Source organism: Oncorhynchus clarkii, chromosome 9, assembly GCF_045791955.1.
Source record: "Oncorhynchus clarkii lewisi isolate Uvic-CL-2024 chromosome 9, UVic_Ocla_1.0, whole genome shotgun sequence".
In the NCBI taxonomy this organism is placed as follows: domain Eukaryota; kingdom Metazoa; phylum Chordata; class Actinopteri; order Salmoniformes; family Salmonidae; genus Oncorhynchus; species Oncorhynchus clarkii.
In genome coordinates, this window is record NC_092155.1 from 23,826,517 (window position 1) to 23,848,813 (window position 22,297).

General features: G+C 41.9%; 1 protein-coding gene across 4 annotated transcripts in view; it reads right to left on the minus strand.

Annotated features, from left to right (window-relative positions):
- The window catches only part of LOC139417170 (Kv channel-interacting protein 4-like), a 186,927-nt gene that overhangs the window by 15,026 nt on the left and 149,604 nt on the right, over positions 1 to 22,297 (minus strand). For all 4 annotated transcript variants that reach the window (XM_071166413.1, XM_071166411.1, XM_071166410.1 and 1 more), the window contains one exon: positions 4,298 to 4,422. In XM_071166413.1, the coding sequence (XP_071022514.1) occupies positions 4,298 to 4,422 (125 nt within the window). The remainder of the gene's footprint in view (positions 1 to 4,297; positions 4,423 to 22,297) is intronic.

Sequence of the window (22,297 nt, forward strand, 5' to 3'; positions counted from 1 at the left end):
GTACTAGGTAAACACTGATTATACTGTCTACGTAAGCATGATCTATTCCTGGCTTTGAAATTACTGTGGTGGGAAATTCTTGGTCACACTTTGAGGCTGTCACTGTAATAAATACAGCATATTTTACAAATGCATAATCATGGATATTACAGTAATTATAATGTACCTCAGATATTTGGTCATTTGAAAATGCCATTCAATGAAAGAGCAATTTCAATGAGGGTTTTGCATAGTCATGATACTGTACCACAGGTCATCTGAGGCCATGGCCATTATTGTGGACACAGCACAGTGATTACAAACATGTTTCTATCAAATGCAAAACCAAACCTTCCCTCACATTATATCATTTGGTTACCACACATTTCGAGAGATGTACAACGGAGAGAGTACTAGAGAGCTGAATCAACTTCAAACCTATTCCTTTTATACCTAAACAAATCAAGGTTTCTGCTGTACAGACACAAAGTTCGACATAGACCATTATTCTTTAAAGCCTTTGTTGTTCTGCAAAGCTACTGCTAATTAAAACTTTTGTGTTCTTGTTAACCCCCCCACTTTTTGTTCACGCTGCATGAGGCTATAGAGGAGTTACACTGAGAATGTTTACAGCACGTCGGGATATTATACCGCTTCCCTTATTTCACCTCTATTGTCTGCTAGTCAAAATACTGTATGTTTGTGAGTCTTGCAGAGTGGAAATGCAGTGTGTTCACGCCATCCTTGAAACCCCAGGGACTGTTGGGAGATTACAGATGTCAACGCTAATAGTACATAGCGACTAAATGTGAAAGTAATGAAGAATGGCTGGGCTCCAAACCAAATAAGGTCCTCCTCCTTTCTATCATACAATGCAAAAATCCCCAGTTGCCCATTATTTTGGATACCACGGCTAGAAGAGATCTCGCTGACCTTGAAAGAGGGGCCTCAAAGGAGCATAGGGAGTTTAAAGAGTGTGTGTGTCTCAGTCACCAGATCTCATCCCAATTGAACTATCAACACACACCTCGCCATAATAAAAACTGAAAGCACGAACCACCGCATTTAACCATGGAAAGGTGACTGGGAATATGGCCGAATACAAACAGTGTAGTTATTCTCTCCGCAAGGCAATCAAACAAGTGAAATGTCAGTATAGAGAAAAAGTGTAGTCGCAATTCAACGGCTCAGACACGAGGCGTATGTAGGCGTACACATCACGGACAAACTGAAATGGTCCACCCACACAGACTGTGTGGTGAAGAAGGTGCAACACTGCATTTCCACTCTGCAAGACTTCATACAATGCATTCGGAAAGTATTCAGACCCCTAGACTTTTTCCACATTTTGTTACGATATTTTATTTCATCCATTTAAGAATAAGGCTATCCTAAACCTACAAACAATACCCCACAATAACAAGTTTTTAGAAATGTTTGCGCACTTGTTAAAAATAAAACATAGATACCTTATTTACATAAGTATTCAGACCATTTGCTATGAGACTCAAAATTGAGCTCAGGTGCATTCTGTCTCCAGGATGCACACCTCAGGAGTTTGAAGAAATTTGGCTTGTCACCTAAAACCCTCACAAACCTTTACAGATGCACAATTGAGAGCATCCTGTCGGGCTGTATCACCGCCTGGTACGGCAACTGCACCGCTCACAACCGCAAGGCTCTCCAGAGGGTGGTGCGGTCTGCATAGCGCATCACCGGGGCAAACTACCTGCCTTCCAGGACACCTACAGCACCCAATGTCACAGGAAGGCCAAAAAGATCATCAAGGACAACAACCATCCGAGCCACTGCCTGTTCACTCCGCTACCATCCAGAAGGTGAGGTCAGTACAGGTGCATTAGAGCTGGGACCCAGATAATAATATTTACATATCTTGCATTACTCATCTCATATGTATATGCTGTATTTTATACCATCTATTTAATTTTGCCAATGTCATTGCTCATCCATATGTTTATTCTTATTCCATTTCTTTACTTAGATGTGTGTGTATTAGGTAGTTGTTGTGTTAGGTAGTTGTTGTGTTAGATTACATGTTAGATATTTCAGCACTGTTGGAACTAGAAGCACAAGCATTTTGCTACACTTGCAATAACTTCTGCTAACCACATGTATGTGACCAATAAAATGTTATTTGAGTAGGGAGAATCTTGAGCGGCGCCGACACAACGTTTTCAACCACCATCAACAAAACATGGAATTTCTTGTGGAAGAATGGTGTCACATCTAGAGTTCCAGACACTTGTAGAAGCTATGCCAAGGCGCGTTCTGGCAGCTCATGGTGACCCAACGCCCTATTTAGACACTTTATGCTGGTGTTTTCTTTATTTTGGCAGTTACCAGTACATAGTCAGCAGCATTCACATTCACAACTTGAACGGGCCCGTGGTGACTCAATGTATCTGTATTCATTTCATAAGCTTGTGAGATTAACTCATCCATGACAACAAAATCATAACTGTAATTTGTGGAATGCAAAAACCAGCCGCATGTGAAATTCGTTTCAATGACTCATCCCGGCAAGATTGGGAAGAAAATGTATGGGGAAAATAAGGTTATTGACAGAGGTTTGAACAGTGGCATCTCCACTGATGGAATTGAATGTGTCACAATCTGAGATGGCAATCTTCTGCCCCATGCCGATGCCCTGGCTCTGAATTCCTGAGTAGCACCGAAGAGTTTGTCAGACGTGATGACATCTAGGTTGCAATTACCAGGAGTCTGGCATTCAAAAAGACGATATTCTACCACCCGTGGACGCTCACCCTGGAGCAGTTTGATTCGCACCCAAGTCTGATACGTCAAAGACACAGAGCCAAATTGCTTGTAATGGAGACTGTGCCAGACTACATTTGTCTGGCTAGTTTTAAATATTGCCTTTATTCTGCCCTTGTCACTGGGTTAGTGTGAACCATAGATCAGGTATTTAACTAGCACAAAGGCCGGCTGATGGCGATATTGAGTCGTTTCATCTTATCCTCCAAAGGGAATATATACATATGGCTAAACACTCGTATCTCCCGTGGGCCTATTCGTACATAAAACATTCTCCATTCAGACTGCAAAGGCGTCGATTTCCTCAACTATATTTAATGCAGCTAAGAAGTGATGGGTCTAGCTTCTGCTGAGAGAGGCCACTATTATTGAACATGCAAGACCAAAATCCACCGTAAAAGGTACTCAGCAAAACGACGTTGCCATGAGCAGCACCGCAGATATTGAAATGAGCGAGATTCAATACATTCTCTCACAGTCACACACAGTATCTGCGCATGTGCACGGGTTCCCTTCAGGCCGTTACATAGTGGTAGTCACGGCACCAAACCACCGGAGAAGTTGATCCTCGTGCTTCAACAGCCTTAGTCATATCGCTGAGCCTACCTTTAAAACCCTGGTCTTGGTTGAAGAGGAGATAAAACAAAAAGCTCTAGGGGTAGGAAAGCGGAAGGGGTCTAACAAATCTTTTGATGGGAGATCTCATTGGGGAAAGGAGTCGGGGAGATTACAGGGTGCCAATTAACAGCCGCCTCACTCATTAGACCACTTATCAACCCCTATTTCCAGTCTCCTGTGGTGAAGGGCTAATGGGTAGAGTTGACCTCCGTCCTCCCAGGGTCTCGGGTTAGGGTCCATGGGGGCCAGGGCCATTCAGGATGCAGGTATCATAGACCGTGGCTCCCTTCTTCCATTTGTCACCAGACAATTTGGGTCAAATTCATCTCATTACGGTTCACAACAGAGGTGACGATTTCAATTGTATACATATCTCTAAGGATCTTTGTGTGATCTGATTGTACGTTAGTCATAAACTAGAATGGAATATATTCTAGGTATGACCTCATTGTTCCTTGAGTACTCTAGAATATTCTCGAGTGAGACATCTTCCAACTGTGATTACACTTGTGCCATTTGACAGAAGATCACACATAACATTTTTTGGTCCATTAAACCTATTGGATACTTTCAATGCCCCCCCTACAATTCCATAGACAGAGTTGAAATGCCATGAACCCAAGGTCAGGGGACAAGTTTAAAAAAAAGTTTCCCCCTGCACCAATAAGAGCTCAATAAGGCAGACTAAATGAAGTTCAATAGGTCAGATCATCTTTAGAAAGGAAAAACAAGTGTAGCAAGTAGACTAAACATCTACACACCTGGCCATAGTAGGAAAAAAATAGCTATCTAAGAATGGAGACACGAATTCGACTGGATGGAGGAGGACCTTAGCGGTGAGACAAAAAAGACAATGCACGTTATTTCAATGGCTTTGGATGCGTGGTGAAACTGGGCCACTTACGTTCTTGAAGCCTCGGTAGAGGATCTGCAGCTCCTTGCGGTTGAATCGGGTCAAAGCCTCCAGTTGCTCCAGACCCTCGGGGCGATGGCGGACGGCCGACAGCTCCAACTCATCTTCCACGCTGTCTGGAGAGGAGGAAGAAGGAATCTGACTCATTCAGCACAATTGGCTGCATTTCACCCATAAAAGAAAAGTGTGTCCTGTCCTACTTCAGTAAGTTTTGCAGTGCCACACGGCGTTCTGGAGCCCACAGAGGTCTCACAGCACTGACTCGCCCTCTAAGAACAGAGATTAGCAGTGTAGTTTACACTCGCCACGTTAACCAAAAGATTTATTCGAAACAATAATGCTCTACCGTATGCTAGTTTGTGTTAAAGCAGCAAGGTTAAGGGCGTTAATGATATGAATGTCAAACACATTCTAAACATGCTAATTCTGGATCCTTAAGTAAGCACAGCACTGCAGCTATTGTGAAACCAGTTACTTCACAGGCTATTGTTATAAAATTGTAGGGATAGCATACCATTACCATAGCAGCACCATAGTGAGCCAAAGGAGTCTATAGCCACTTTGAAATGTTTGATTATTATGGGAGGAGCAAATGAGGATACGAAAAATTATTGGAACCAGCCCACCTGTCGAGGTTATCTGATATGATCATTTTTGTCACCCATGTTGCCATTCACGCAAAGGCCACTAATGTCTGAAAGGCCTACAGCCAGGTTAATCTCAGCCACAGTCTCAGGAGGGGTAGAATATAGGCTAGTAGTGTACATTCATTGTCAGTTTAGCCATACCCACTTGATGATCCCTACAATTTGATGTTATTTGATATTAGGCTTAAGGTTAGGCTTCAAGCACTTTTCAAAGCCAACCAATCGAGGAAGATCTTTTCACATCCTTGCTTGGTCCCTCCACTACAAAACCAGGCAAAACCCCCAAGCACTTGGCGGTGTCCCGATCTCTCCTCATGAAATATCACAGCAGAGGTAATTAGCGTTATCGAAACCCAGGAACAAGGGCCCTCTGGCAGGGAGCCTCCTCGAGATGGGGGCCGTTGAACTCGGAGAGGCGCTTTAATGGGCCTGTAATGATGGCAGCCGCCGTCTCGGGCCTGTCAATGCCAGCGGTTGTCCTCAGAGCCGAGCACTTGAAAAGTCTCTCTTGCACACACTCACCTGAGGTATGCCAGCGTCTCACCACCTCTCATTAGCCATGAGAGGAGTCTTGTGGACGGTGGCCAAAATGCTACGTCTCTTCTCAGTATTGGATTAACCTGCCGAAGAGCTGGTGTGTATGTGTGTGTCTACAAGCATCAATAGGATAGGGAAGACACTCTCATAGCTCATATGCTGCCAATTTCAGAGTTTCCCTTTGATGTTGGTGAAAACCCTATGCTCCCACTCCAAAAGAATACAGTATCTTGTGATCTGGTTTATTATGCTAATGACAAGGTGCTCGTCGTCCTCAGATTGCTATAATCAAATCCTGCCATCCCTCACACTTTCAAGTCAATTAATCACACACAAAGGCCATGGTGAGTCTGTCCAGTCCACTGAGCGTGTTGGCACCACACGGTGAGGTAAGAAACTGTGTGACGGTGATTCTTCAATAGCGCTATGGAGTCTGACTCTACAGTGAGCTGGTTGGATGATGAATGGGACACACACAGGAACACACAGACAACCCAGATTAACGATTCACCCGTTTCTACTGACTCAGTTATGATATAGTCATAGGGTTTCAATTCATGTGTGTGTTATTTAATAGACAAAGTACAATAAACAGGTGGGTTGTATCAGACTTAGCTTAACACTTCGCCTTCAGTGTCTAACCCAGTTCATTGACATCTTCCATATTGGCACTTGCATGTCTTTTCCCATGCATCTTATTTCTCATGACATTAAGGAGCTCACTCAGTGAAGTTTGAAATTGATTTGAAAAGGGGGGGATTAGACTTTGGTATTAGGTCCCACATTTTGTGTAGAATCTAAAGTAAGGATTAGGTCTCTAAAAATGTTGCCTTGGTGGTGCCTCTGGCCATTGGCCAGCCACATAAGGACACCAGAGAACAGACTGGAGAAGCAGTGACTGCTGGCCTGAGGTTCCTTTCAAAAAGCTCACTGACTGTACTACAACACCACAGAGTAAAGGGTGGGAGGTAGGATAATATTTAGGAGGAAAGAGAGGTAAAGGGGGGAAAGAAAGAAAAAGAGTGTGAGAGAGAAAGATGTTCTGGGAGAGAGAAAGATGTTCTGGGAGAGAGAAAGATGTTCTGAGAGAGAGAAAGATGTTCTGAGAGAGAGAGAAAGATGTTCTGGGAGAGAGAAAGATGTTCTGGGAGAAAGAAAGATGTTCTGAGAGAGAGAAAGATGTTCTGGGAGAGAGAAAGATGTTCTGAGAGAGAGAAAGATGTTCTGAGAGAGAGAAAGATGTTCTGAGAGAGAGAAAGATGTTCTGGGAGAGAGAAAGATGTTCTGGGAGAGAGAAAGATGTTCTGAGAGAGAGAAAGATGTTCTGAGAGAGAGAGAAAGATGTTCTGGGAGAGAGAAAGATGTTCTGGGAGAAAGAAAGATGTTCTGAGAGAGAGAAAGATGTTCTGGGAGAGAGAAAGATGTTCTGAGAGAGAGAAAGATGTTCTGGGAGAGAGAAAGATGTTCTGGGAGAGAGAAAGATGTTCTGGGAGAAAGAAAGATGTTCTGAGAGAGAGAAAGATGTTCTGGGAGAGAGAAAGATGTTCTGGGAGAGAGAAAGATGTTCTGATAGAGAGAAAGATGTTCTGGGAGAGAGAAAGATGTTCTGGGAGAAAGAAAGATGTTCTGAGAGAGAGAAAGATGTTCTGGGAGAGAGAAAGATGTTCTGAGAGAGAGAAAGATGTTCTGAGAGAGAGAAAGATGTTCTGAGAGAGAGAAAGATGTTCTGAGAGAGAGAAAGATGTTCTGGGAGAGAGAAAGATGTTCTGAGAGAGAGAAAGTCACTTGCTTTGGCTACTGGCAGATGACTTTTTGACGGCAGAGCACGGTAAGAGCTTCATTAGTCGAGCTTTGACGTCGTGCCTGTCACCGTTCTGAGGGTAGAAATAACCTAGGACAAACAGCATGGTGAGTGTAACAGTTACCCTGACAACCGACGGCTGCTGTGCATGCTGGGAGACTGAAACGGAATGGAGAGTGCAAGCTGTGGAGATGAGTGACTGTCACCAATGGCTCTCAAGACAACACTGGACGTGTGTGCATTTACGTGCCATGTGTAAACATTTAGAGTCAGCATCTCATATCTGGGCACAAATGATCAAAGAGCATGCATCTCATGTCAATTTATTAGTGTGCAGATGCAGCCTATAAGACCTTGTAAAAGCAGCTTGGGCTCACGATAATTCAGTCAAGTATTGAAAAATACTGCAATGCAGCAACTTTGCTATTACAACACTGGTACATCAAAGAATCTATCCACTTCAGTATGGTACTACTGTATATTTTTTCATTTTTAACTGTATTTATTTAAGTAGGTCTTTCCTCACTGTAAATCAGCTTCAGAGTTGAATGTTTACTGTATTTGTATTATATAATCTGTGTATTGACAGTGACACTGACTGTAGAGATTCAACTCTTATCAGTCATTTTAATCTCCTATTGCAACGTTTGCTCCATGGAAACCAGTCAGTATGTTACATGACTTATTAATATACTGTAGTATTGTGGCACTAAGTCATCACTGTAAGCGTGGCTTTGAATACAATCTGTAGCACATGACCTCAGGTTGGACTTCAAATCTCTAAACCTTTCACACACACAGTCAAGCGTATCGCTTCACAAAACACACAGGGGTCCATATTGTACTTGCCACTGTAAGCAATATTATACATGACTGACAAATGGATAATGTTCCACGTAATCCACTCTCGCAACAGCATCGTGTGTCAACACAATTTTTACCCACTCAAGGGGATCCAAATGCTCAATCTTTATGATCGCTATAGCGTGTAATAAAAAACGTTAGGAACATTATCTACTTAGTGTTCTAATGGTGCCCCGCACTCAACATGAAAGTCTTTAAATAACACGTTTAAGAGTCATCTCTTACAAGCACTAAAGTTGTTTCTACCCTCTTGCCAGAGGCAGTGCTGAAACATGTAGTTCAAGGCTTTAAGGTAAGCATAGGCATGAGACAAGCTCTCAAATGATGTCGTTCACCACTCACTTCCAACACGTGTAATTCCAAGACAGCTTTGATGTTAGGTATAAAGAATAACAGCGGTGTTGCGTGTTTGTGAGGAACACACAGTGAGGACTCCGACACACTGACAGTCTGTAGATGGGAAATCTACAGAAATTCTATAGTGGCGTCCCTTTACTTGGGACTTGTTCAGTAAGGGGTTACATTTAGCTGGTTGAAGTGCACTATGTAAAGCTTACAATGATCTGACACGGCAGTGTGTGTGACAATGGTCAAATACAGCAGTATGTGTGAATTATGACATACAATGTATAGTTAGATTCTAGAATATACAGTGCATTCTGGAAAGTATTCAGACCCCTTCCCCTTTTCCACATTTTGTTACATTACAGCGTTATTCTAAAATGAATGCAAAAAAAAAAAAATCTCAATCTATACACAATACCCCATAACGAGGCGAAAACAGGTTTTTGGAAATTCTTGCAAATGTATTCATTTTTTAAAAAAATAACCAGAAATACCATATTTACATATGTATTCAGGCCCTTTGCTATGAGACTCGAAATTTACCTCAGGTGCATCCTGTTTCCATTGATCATCCTTGAGATGTTTATACAACTTTATGGGAGTCCACCTGTGGTAAATTCAATTGATTGGACATGATTTGAAAAGGCACACACCTGTCTATATAAGGTCCCACAGTTGACAGTGCATGTCAGAGCAAAATCAAGCCAAGAGGTCAAAGGAATTGACCGTAGAGCTCGGAGACAGGCTTGTGTCGAGGCACAGATCTGGAGAAGGGTACTAAAACACTTCTGCAGCATTGAAGATCCCCAACAACACAGTGGCCTCCATCATTATCACATGGAAGAAGTTTGGAACCACTGAGACTCTTCCTAGAGCTGGCCACCTGGCCAAACTGAGCAATCAGAGGAGAAGGGCCTTGGTCAGGGAGGTGACCAAGAATCCGATGGTTACTCTGACAGAGCTCTAGAGTTCCTTTGAGGAGATGGGAGAACCTTCCAGAGGCACAACCATCTCCGCAGCACTCCAACAATCAGGCCTTTATGGTAGAGTGGTAAGATGGAAGCCACTCCTCAGTAAAAGGCACGACAGCCCGCTTGGATTTTGAAAAAAGGCACCTAAAGAACTCTCAGACCATGAGAAACAAGATGATCTGGTCTGATGAAACCAAGATTGAACTCTTTGGACTGAATGCCAAGCTTCATGTCTGGAGGAAACCTGGCACCATCGCTACGATGAAGCATGGTGGTGGCAGCATCATGCTGTGGAGATGTTTTTCTGCGCAGGGACTGGGAGACGAGGGAGAGATGAACGGACCAAAGTACAGAGAGATCCTTGATTAAAACTTGCTTCTTCAAAGTAGCCACCTATTGCCTTGATGACAGCCTTGGATATTCTTGGAATTATCTCATCCAGCTTCACCTGGAATGCTTTTCCAACAGTCTTGAAGGCACCCTTAACCAGCATGGCTACCACAGCATTCTGCAGCTATACCCATCCCATCTGGTTTGGGCTTAGTGGAACTATCATTTGTTTTTCAACAGGACAATGACCCAACACAACTCCAGGCGGTGTAAGGGCTATTTTACCAAGGAGAGTGATGGAGTGCTGCATCAGATGACCTGGCCGCCACAATCCCCCGACCTCAACTGAGATGGTTTGAGATGAGTCAGACCGCAGAGTGAAGGAAAAGCAGCCAACAAGTGTTCAGCATATGTGGGAACTCCTTCAAGACTGTTGGAAACACATTCCAGGTGAAGCTGGTTGAGAGAATGCCAAGAGTGTGCAAAGCTGTCATCAAGGCAAAGGGCGGCTAATTGAAGAATCTCAAACATAAAATATATTTGGATTTGTTTAAACACTTTTTTTGATTGCTACATGATTCCATATGTGTTATTTCATAGTTTTGATGTCTTCACTATTATTCTACCATGTAGAAAATAGTAAAAATAAAGAAAAACCCTGGAATGAGTAGGTGTGTCCAAACTTTTGACTGGTACTGTATTTTTTATATTTAACAAATGTGCAAAAATGTTTATTTTTCATTATAGGTTATTTTGTGTAGAAAAACAAATTGTATCAATTCTAGAATAAGGCTGTAACGTAGCAAAATGTGGAAAAAGTCCAGGGGTCTGAATAGTTTCTGAATGCACTGTAAATATAGAAGCTGATTAATGACATTAATCTGGTTCGTTCTTCGAGACAATATCCATCCAGGCCAATAACCTGTATGAGCTATGTCACAGACAATCTCGCAGACACAATCGCCTCCTCCTCTAGCATGATGTCAGACAATTTTATTGACAATACGGTCAGATGTCTTGCGTTTGTCATCCATTCTTGTTACCACACTGACACACACCCTTCTGCTGACTGGCAAGGAGAAGTCTGTGCGTCCTCGCTAAAGACAAAGCGTGTTGGCAGTTCTTTGGAGAGCAGACATTTATGTGGAATGATTAAGGTAGTGCAGTGACAAGCCTTTAGTACCTCAGTGTTTCAACTAGAAATGTTTTAAGCAGTGGTGGCAAGGGTATCGCATTGCTACTAGCGTTAGCACAATGACATGCTAGTTGTTCTCATAGACTTCCAGTCATTGAGCCAACAGCTATCCATTTTAAAGTGCGTCTAGGCAGAAATATATATATACTGCATATACAACGTTTTTGCAGCTGCTAAATGAATCTAGGGGAAACACTGAGTAGCTCCACTAAGAGCTAAAGGGAATAAGCAAAGGAAGTAATGTGACTACTGTGGCCAGTATTGACGACATTCAACAATAAGGTTTGTCTGAAGTGAATGCGCTTATACAAACATATAATTGCATGTTTTGTTATTTTCTGGAGCTGTGCACTAAGGGAATAAGTGTCTGACTTGAGAAATGGCAGACAACAGTGGAATTAATGTAGGGTCTGAGTGACGCGGCCCTTAATCAAAGAGGAAAAGAGCATGCAGCCAGTGTGTCTGGAGGAATACATGCCCTTTGTTCCTTTATTGACTAAATGGATGTGATATGTAATATGTAGGGGACAGCTTTGACTAAGATTTGTCAGGGGTCACAGGGACTGCTTCCTTACCACTGCTCCAGTGAATTGTCGTGCCAAGTTCATAGTATGACATACAGTATTAATGATACGCAAAGGTTGGGCGTTGTTGTCCTAACCAAGACACTGTTGTAATACGGACAAACTGGGGACCCAGCATTTTTAAATCATAACGCAGCATAAAAACACAACATGCACACTGCTGTCATTTCATACTTTTGGCTTCTGTGAAAAAGTGAACAAAACCTGGAACAGTTAGTTAACAAATAGATTGATACAGTGTTACAGGAATGGTGGGTTGTTAAGTGCAAAGCTCACCAAAATGTTGGGAGCATTTTACTTTGATCCAGCCTCTGATCAATAAAGTGGTTGCCTTAAATATTTTGCCCTAGAGGCAAAATGAGGAATGAGTTCCAAACCCGGCAATGGTTTAGGAAAGGCAATAAATGCCCCAGCAAAACAATTACCAGGGGATGCTATTGCTTTGCGGCCAGACAAACACAAAGTATACAGTTATGCTAAAAGACAAAAAGGATGCCAGAATAGCGCTATTCCCTACAGACTGACTTCGGACACATCAAATCCCAACTGCTCAATTTCATAAAAGTATGACATTCACAAGAGTCATTTTTCCTACAGTAGAGCTAACGGTTACAATTACACTCACTGCCATTAATATGATATATGGACTGAAAAACATGGTTTAATTATTTGATAGATTAATAGTATGTATAAACTCAATTGCCTTTGAGTAGACAAATAGTTAGACATAGTTGCGAATACTTATAATCAATTCAAACTTAAATAGCATTTTTCTGCTGAAACAAACAATTTGATGATTTCTGCTGCTTTGCTTGTGTAGGTCCTATTGTTTTGTTAAAAGGTGAAGGGTAGGGTTACCATAGTTCTGAGGGGCCACGTGCTGACGTTATTCAGTACACATACAATCCATTGTTTTGCTGACTGAAAGTTCCCTCACATACAGTAGCGTATCTTATAAAGTATCAGCAGTTCATTTTTGCAGTTCATTGCTTACATTTAAGCAGACCATATATTTTTCCACAGATGACTTACAAGCTGAGATGCAGTATACCAAAGGCATGACAAAGTCCAGATCAGGGAATCGTCCTGAACCTTTCCACGATGAAGAGTATTCTGGGTGAATGTCCTATTATCAGAACAGACCATGTATCATGAAGGAGGAAACATAATTCCCTTCCAGCTTTTCAATCTTAACATCCCTCATGTAAAGCTCTGACCTTCTCATGACTTGCATCAAACCTCATAGGTTACCCTCCCCTAACATCCCTTACAAATATCCCCCAATAGTCCAATATTACTGGATCATCAAACAGAGATAAACTTCAGTTAGGACTTACAGTGCTCTGTTCAGAAAGCCTTTGTTTCTCATGCCTGTCAAGGTCTTACCCTGGCATGAGTTAGCGTCAGATCCCAGACATTATGTTCGCTCTGTGGCGTCAGGAAGCCGGGATAAAAAAAAAACAGGCCACCACTCAGAGGACCTACAACTTATCATCCGGCGACACACCTGCTAGTGTTACAGGCAATCACACTCATATGTCATAAGATCCTTTTCGTAGGTCTGTGGATCTCTTAACCGTGCCTGGAATGTCGTTCCATTACGGTAGATGACAGGTTCACCGTAATTACCGTAACTCGTGTTGACCTGAGGATATCCAGGCCTTGTTTGGTGATAATGCGGTCCGGTCGTTAACCAGAGGAAAGGAAACTGCTCTTGGGTGACGAGAAACCCAGTTGAATAATTGAGTAGAGTCATTAACAGATGACCATACTATACCATATAGTGTCCACTCCAAACACAGAGGTAACATTAGCTAGCTGCTGGGAGGATGTCAAGTCATTTTTTCCCCCCATATCGTTTTTAATTGGCTACAGCTAGAGATGCAGGTGCTATTTGGTTAGCTAGCAAGAAATGTCAATAACTTTGCTAGGTAGCTATGCTGAACTTGAACAACTTATCCACAGTTAGCATATATCTTAGTTGTCAAACAAATTAATTTGGCATTGATAAAATGGACGGGCAGGCAGGCAAGTACCCACTCAGTTGACAAAATGTGGGTTGGGACAAGCATGCTTTGGCAGGCAAGCTGCAGAAGGGCGAGCAGGCTACTATTCCCCATTTGTATATCAGTGCAATTTTGAAAAAGTTTGAGGGTTTATCTACTGTTCCCTCGTTAGACTTTAGCTCATCTCACTCTGGCTAACGTTAGTTGTTGATTTTGTTGTTGTTGATGTGCATAGGCAACTGAGGGAGAGAGCCTACCTCCATGGTTCTTTGATCAATAGGATTGTAAAGTTCCCCAAAGGTAAGAGGACCCATGGTATTTACATATTTACAGAAATCCATTCAGGTGCATTTTGTGGCTTTTGCTGAATGCTTTCTAATGATCTAAAGTCGTGCTGTTGCTACTGCCTGTAAACACACAGTTCAGTTCAAAGTGAATGACGGCAGGCCCATGTGGCAAATGGTTTATTTGCATATAGGCCGACTGTAGCTCTGATTGGCTATGGCGCACCGGTCTGTGTAAAGTACAGTCCTATGCAAGACAGGTGTTTTTATTAGTATTTATTTACTGCAGTGTCTATTAATTGTCCAAACACAGAGCCGCTTTCCCACTCTATATTGCTATAAGATTTTCACAAATGCCTTACTCCACGTCAGGGGTTCCCAAACATTCTTTCACTCAGGCCCATCTACCAGCATTGGGGAACATCCTGGGGCACCATGTCTATTTCTATGGACACTGTTCATGATTCAAACTGTTCACACACTTGGTTTCGACTTAGAGAATATTTTGTCATGAGCTGCAGATACATTTTTGCAGGTCTAAAGCTCATTAGCTTGCAACTTTATACATTTTGTCATGTCTAATATGTATTAATGTGATATGAGTGACTAGCATTACAACAACAAAAACATCGATAGGCTAACAAAACGTAGCTCGAGAAAAGTTTGCCGACATGGGCTGGTTGATCTGGACATTTCTGACAAGTTATAAATAGCTCTCTAAGGTTTGCAATGACAGACATGACAAGAGGAAAACTGATGATGTACTAGCCAATTTCCAAATTGCACCTTGTGCATTATACTATTACAACTTTCAAGTCCTTGCCGATGACAAGCATTCCCATAACATGATTTAGCCACCACCATGCTTGAAAATATGAAGAGTGGTACTCAGTGATGTGTTAGCCCCAAACATAAATCTTTGTATTCAGGACATACATTTATTTTCATTGCCAAATTGTTTACAGTTTTATTTTAGTGACTTATGCCTTCCTTTTTTTTCACCCTGTCATTTAGTATTGTGGAGTAACTAAAATGTTGTTGATACATCCTCAGTTTTCTCCAATCACAGCCATTAAACTCAGATTTTTTTTTAAAGTCACCATTGGCCTCATGGTGAAATCCCTGACCGGTTTCCTTCCTATACGGCAACTGAGTTAGGAAGGACACCTGTATTTTCGTATTGAATGGGTGCATTGATACACCATCCTAAGTGTCATTAATAACTGCACCATGCACAAAAGGATATTCATTTTCTGCTTTTTTAGGTGCCCTTCTTTGCAAGGCATTAGAAAACGTCCCTCGTCTTTGTGGTCCTTTTGTTAAATTAAAAAGTAATGTTAAACACTATTAATGCACACAGAGTGAGTCCATGCAACTTATCTTTTAACTTAGGCACATTTTTACGACTGAACTTATTTAAACTTGCCATAACAAAGTGGTTGAATTACTTAACTTAAGACATTTCAGCATTTCATTATTAATTCATTTGTAAAAAATTCTAAAAACAAAATTCTACTTTGACATTATGGGGTATTGTGTGTAGACCAGTAACAACATCTAAATTGTATGTATTTTAAATTCAGGCTGTAACAACAAAATGTGGAAAAAGTCAAGAGGTGTGAACACTTTCGGAAGCCACTGTACATGAGAGAACAAACGGGCATAGGGCAGGTCAGTATCAGTTATTTCTCCTTCCTGGTTGCTTGTTGCACTAAGAGTGAAAAGGAAGCCTGGTCGGTACAAACCATGTGTTCTGATCTCTCGACATACGACACACCACAGCACACTATAGTTGACACACTGAACCCTGAGCCAAACTCTAAACTGATCTTATCTCCACCTCAACCATCTCCTTATTTAGTCTCCATTGGGACCTGGCAAGACAACAGAAGACCGAAGCAAGAGTCTCGTCATCATAGTAGGCAAAGCAACATTCTGCCATTGTCCACTTCTAAAGAAATGTATAAAAGTGTATTGAAAAGTCACTCCACCTGTCAGTGGTGCGATATGTGACAAATGTCAATGAGTGTGAAAGTGTTCTACGGGCATTGAACATGTCAGGATGGCCAACATCACAACAGTCTGGGGAAGGTTATTGCAAGAGAGCGTTATTGGACCGGCAGTCGCAAGGTATTGATGTACAGTACCAGTAAAAAATTTGGACACACCTACTCATTCAAGGATTTTTCTTTATTTTTACTATTTTTCTAAATTATAGAATAATAATAATTTTAAAAAAACTATTAAATAACACATATGGAATCATGTAGTAAACAAAAAACTTTTAAACAAATCAAAATATGATTTATATTTGAGATTCTTCAAAGTAGCCACCCTTTGCCTTGATGACAGCTTTGCACTCTCTTGGCATTCTCTCAATCAGCTTCATGAGGTTGTCACCTGGAATGCATATGTATTAACAGGTGTGCCTTGTTAAATGTTAATTTGTGGAATTTCCTTCTTAATGCGTTTGAGCCAATCAGTTGTGTTATGACAAGGTAGGGGTGGTATACAGAAGATATTCCTATTTGGTAAAAGACCAAGTCCAAATTATGTCAAGAACATCTCAAATAAGCAAAAAGAAGCGACAGTCCATCATTACTTTAAGACATGGAGGTCAGTCAATGCTGAAAATGTCAAGAACTTTGAAAGTTTCTTCAAGTGCAGTCGCAAAAACCATCAAGCACTAGGATGAAACTGGCTCTCATGAGGACCACCACAGGAAAGGAAGACCCAAAGCTACCTCTGCTGCAGAGGATAAGTTCATTACAGTTACCAGCCTCAGAAAATGCAGCCCAAATAAATGCTTCACAGAGTTCAAGTAACAGACACATCTCAACATCAACTGTTCAGAAGAGATTGCGTGAAATCAGGCCTTCAGGGTGAAATTGCTGCAAAGAAACCACTACTAAAAAACACCAATAATAAAGAAGAGACTTGCTTGGGCCAAGAAACACGAGCAATGTACATTAGACCAGTGGAAATATATCCTTTTGTCTGATGAGTCCAAATTGCTATTTTTGGTTCCAACCGCAGTGTCTTTGTAAGGTGCAGAGTAGGTGAGTGGATGATCTCGGCATGTGTGGTTCCCACAGTGAAGCATGGAGAAGGAGGTGTGATGGTGCTCTGCTGGTGACATTGTCTGATTTATTTATTTAGAAGTCAAGGCACACTTAACCAGCATGGCTACCACAGCATTTTGCAGCGATACGCAAAGCCATCTGGTTCGCGCTCAGCGGGGCTATCACTTGTTTTTCAACAGGACAATGACCCAACACACCCCCAGGCTATGTAAGGGTTATTTGACCAAGAAGGAGAGTGATGAGTGCTGCATCAGATGACCTGGCCTCCACAATCATCCACAGAGTGAAGGAAAAGCAGCCAACAAGTGCTCAGTATATGTGGGAACTCCTCCAAGACTATTGGAAAGGCATTCCAGGTGAAGCTGGTTGAGAGACTTCCAAGAGTGTGCAAAGCTGTCATCAAGCCAAAGGGTGGCTACTTCAAAGAATCTCACATTTAAAATATATTTTGATTTGTTTAACACCCTGCAATGAGTAGGTGTGTCCAAACTTTTGAATGGTACTATATATGCATATATATGTGTGTGACAGGGAGAACAATGTAACCCAAGTGAGAATGCAGGATGTACTATGGATTTCAAAATTGCAACCCAAGTTCCAATATTGGCGGGAGCATATTTTCTTCAATTCTGCTTTCCGGGAGGCAGTCAGTAGGTGTCTGCTATAACACCAATCAATCCACATGTTCTTTCGGAGTTGAAATGAGGATGAACAGACTATTCCTTAGCAGATGGTAATGAACTGAAATTACACAGCGAGAGACGGAGTGTGACTGCAAACGGGAGAGTCCTGCAGTCTGGGCAATGGTAGATTTAATAGGTTTAGGTTCAGTCCTGTGGAAGAGGTTGACCAGCATGAGATCAGTTTGACCTGCTCTCCCGCCATTTTACCGACATCACCTGCTTTTCCCAGCACATTCCTGAGATTTTGGAAAGCCGGATCTGATCGCCCCCAGATTGACAGTTAGTACAGCAGTTCTGGCGGCTTCATAATTAGCCACTCAGAAGCACATCTGCTCATGTTTGGGGATGAGCCTCACTAACTTTCCACTTTTTTTCCCTCCAGAATTTGAAAAGAGGCAAAATCATGTCAGGTAAGGCTTAGTAAATAATACCAAAATGATGGTGATTAGGCGCGAAGCCAAATCTGGTAGAGAGGCTTGAAATGATTTGAACCCACATAGGCGCCGAGGGAAGTGGTGTTCAACTGTTGCACCCATAAATATTTCAAGCACCTGCTTCTCAGTCAGATGGAGAAATGGTGCTGGTGAGCCCCAAGGGGATGGAGATCTGTCTTTCAGACTGACAGACAACTGTAGCTTTGGTTGGTGAGGTTTCGCGTTTGAAATTTGATACAATCCTCTGGCACCAGAATAACATTTCTGTTCATCTCCATCCGCCAAACTTCAACAAATGCCTCATCATTACAATCCAGGACGCGAAAGTGGACACACCTTCACGTATAACCTGGCCCAAGCACATTTTAGAGTCAAGACTATGAAGCTCGTTTCCAAATGTGATTATGAAGCAGCAACATCCAGGTACGGTCAGAGACAGAAATGTGTACACCCACCACAGGCAACACGTGCCATCATTTCAGTCAGGGAATATCAGAGCGCTCAATGGTGCTGCTCAATGAAACAGGTGAGCGCAAACATAAACACGGACCTTGTGCCTTCAAGACCCCAAGCTGTTTTATCTGATGAGGCAAGAGGCATTAGTCTCTTTGCAGGGTAGCAGACAGCAACAATTCACACACGTATACAATGAGACCCCTTTCCTTGTTGAATGTTAGAGCAGCACATACTGTATAAGGCCATAGACAGCTTAGTTGAGGCATCCTCAAAAGGAGGCATTTTCTTTTACAGGCAGTGGAAAGGAGGACATCTATTTGCCATTGTCTCCACTATCAATCTGAATATTGACCTTTTTAAAGTATCGTTTTTTGGAGACGGCATGAAAATGCTCAGTGCCAGAAAAAAGCCACCTCCACTGACAACCACTGGATCTTGTGTACAAGATGGCTGTGTGTGTGTGTGTGTTTGCAATGTTGGCATTCCAAGGTCTAGTTTGTAGGAAGGGGCTGCGACCAAGTCGCACCTGTGGTGCCCTAGGGCCGTATTCCAATATTCGGCCTGAGTTTCCTGAGGAGTAATAGATTCCCCTTGGCCCTCTCACAGCCACAAATATTTTCAAATGATCCAACACAAATGCTAGACCACAGCCTGACTCCAGAATACAATACAACCACTGCCAAACAATGGACATCCGTCAAATTACTTCTCTGCATCGGTGTTGTGTCTGATGTACAAAGTCGATTGAAGATGGTACTTTCGACCACACTCTTGACTACCTAATGGGGAAGGCTCATTATCTCCCACATAGCCATGGAAAATATGGGGGACGGTAGATACAAATAAATGCAGCCATTCTTTCCCATTTGCTACATCTCAAACACAAACTTGCCTTAAGATTGTAGTCTGGGAAAACAATATACATTGCTGTTATCTAATAAATCCGTAGCATCTATAATGAACAAAAATATAAAACGCAACACACAACAATTTCAAAGATTTTACTGAGTTGCAGTTCATATAAGGAAATCAGTCAATTGAAATAAATTCATGAGGCCCAAATATATGGATTTCACATGACTCGGCAGGGGCGCAGCCATGGGTGGGCCTGGGAGTGCATAGGCCTACCCACTTGCAACCCAGGGCCCACCCACTGGGGATCCAGGCCCAGCCAATCAGAAGGTGTTTTCCCCCCACAGAAGGGCTTTATTACAGACGGAAATACTCAACACCCCCACTCTCCCACAGGTGAAGAAGCCGGGTGTGGAGGTCCTGGGCTGGCGTGGTTACACATGGTCTGCGGTTGTGAGGCCGGTTGGACGTACTGTCAAATTCTCTAAAACAACTTTGGATGTGGCTTATGATAAAGAAATTAAATTCTCTGGCAACAGCTCTGGCGGGCATTCCTGCAGTCAGCATGCCAGTTGCACGCTGCCTCAAAAAAAACTTCACATTTTAGAGTGGCCTTTTGTCCCCAGTACAAGGTGCACCTGCTTAATGACCATGCTGTTTAAGCAGCTTCTTTATGTGCCACACCTGTCAGGTGGATGGATTATCTTGGCAAATGAGAAATGTTTTTTAACAGGGATATAACCAAATTTGTGCACGAAATTTGACATTCGTTTTTTGTGCATATGGACATTTCTGGGATCTTTTATTTCAGCTCATGACTTTACATGTTGCGTTCCTATTTTTGTTCAGTGCAGTTCCATGTTGCTGGCTCTGAGGACTGCAGTGGAATGGGTTTGGATAAGAAGGCTGGTCATTGTTTCTGCGAACCCCAGCCACATTGGCAACTCATTTTCACTAACACCAATAGAGCCAACTGTTCGTGCAATGGCATTGGTTATTAAAGCAATTCTGGATTTTTTTACATTTCCTATCAGAACTGTCAGTCCATTTGTGCTGTATGCAAATCTTTGCCACTGTTTAAATGCAATGCTTTATGCTGTCAGCACAAGGTCCACTCCAGGTGAAGTAGCCTAAACTGTGGTGGCAGAGAGAGTAGACAGGGAGAGATAGGCGAACAGTCAAAAACCATGTTTCAACTATGGGCCATCTTGCCAGGTAAGATATCTCAATTACAGTGTTGGTCAGCACACACTAATAAAGCACAGGTGGTGAATCAGAGCTAAATCTGGCTTAATAATCAGCATTCACTGGCATCAAATAGGGGACCGTTATGTACTAAAAGGCATAATTGGTCAACAAAATGCTGTGATCATCTCGATCTTAGATGTTCAAGGGTATGCATTTGGTTTAGTTCATTATAAACTATGTTTCCATCCACAGTTTTAACGAGAGTAAAGTAAAAAATGACAGAAACAGGTTTCAGTACAATTTTATAAACGGCGATAGATCATTTGTTCGTTCGACATGGTGGGATCTTTGTGTGTCGATACAATTCATTATGAGATAAATGGCGGAGGGAATGCAAAAAGTAAAAATCCTTTAAAGTACTACTTAAGTCGTTTTTTGGGGTATCCATACTTTCCTATTCATACTTTTACTTCACTACAATCCTAAATAAAATAATGTACTTTTTACTCCATACATTTTCCCTGACACCCAAAAGTAATCGTTACATTTTGAATGCTTAGTAGGACTGTAAAATAGTCCAATCCACACACATCAAGAGAACATCCCTGGTCATCCCTACTGCCTCTTATCAGGCAGACTCACTAAACACCAATGCTTCTTTTGTAAATGATGTGAGTGTTGGAATGTGACCCTGACTATCTGTAAATTAAAACAACAAGAAAATGGTGCTGTCTGGTTTGCTCAATATAAGGCATTTGAAACGATTTATACTTTTACTTTTGATACTTATTAAGTATATTTGATCAATTACATTTGCTTTTGATACTTTTACTCAAGTAGTATTTTATTGGGTGACTTTACTTTAGTCATTTTCTCTGAAGGCATCTGTACTTTTACTCAAGTAAAAGCTGCTCCACCAATTCACAGATATACAAAAATAAAGTTAATGAGAGGTGAGAGAAATTTCAGGATCCTGTGCAATTAAATCTCAACTTTTATTTCATGAAATGAAGAAGCTCTTGAGTTTCAAAATCAACTTGCTAAGTTTTCTTTCATTGAGTGTGCATATGAACCAAATATTGGTTGGAGAAGTGACAAACACATTTTCACATTCATGTTGCGATAACACATACATAATTAGATAACATAAGCTTTAAATGTTAAAAAAAATGACATGCATTATTAAAGAAGTTGGGGGGGGGATTATTCAGACCCCTTCCCTTTTTCCACATTTTGTAACGTTACAGCCTTGTTTGAAAAATGATTGAATTCAAAAATGTCCTCATCAATACCCCATAATGTCAAAGCGAAAACAGGTTTTCCATTGATCATCCTTGAGATGGTTATACAACTTAGAGTCCACCTGTGGTAAATTCAATTGATTGGACATGATTTGGAAAGGCACACACCTGTCTATATAGGGTCCCACAGTTGACAGTGCATCTCAGAGCAAAAACCAAGCCATGAGGTCAATGGAATTGTCCGTAGAGCTCCAAGACCGGATTGTGTCGAGGCACAGATCTGGGGAAAGGTACCAAAAAATGTCTGCAGCATTGATGGTCCCCAAGAACACAGTGGCCTACATCATTCTTAAATGGAAGAAGCTTGGAACCAGTAAGACTCTTCCTAGAGTTGGATGCTTGAACAAGCTGAGCAATCAGGGCAGAAGGGCCTTGGTCAGGGAGGTGACCAAGAACCCGATGGTCACTCTGACAGAGCTCTACGGTTCCT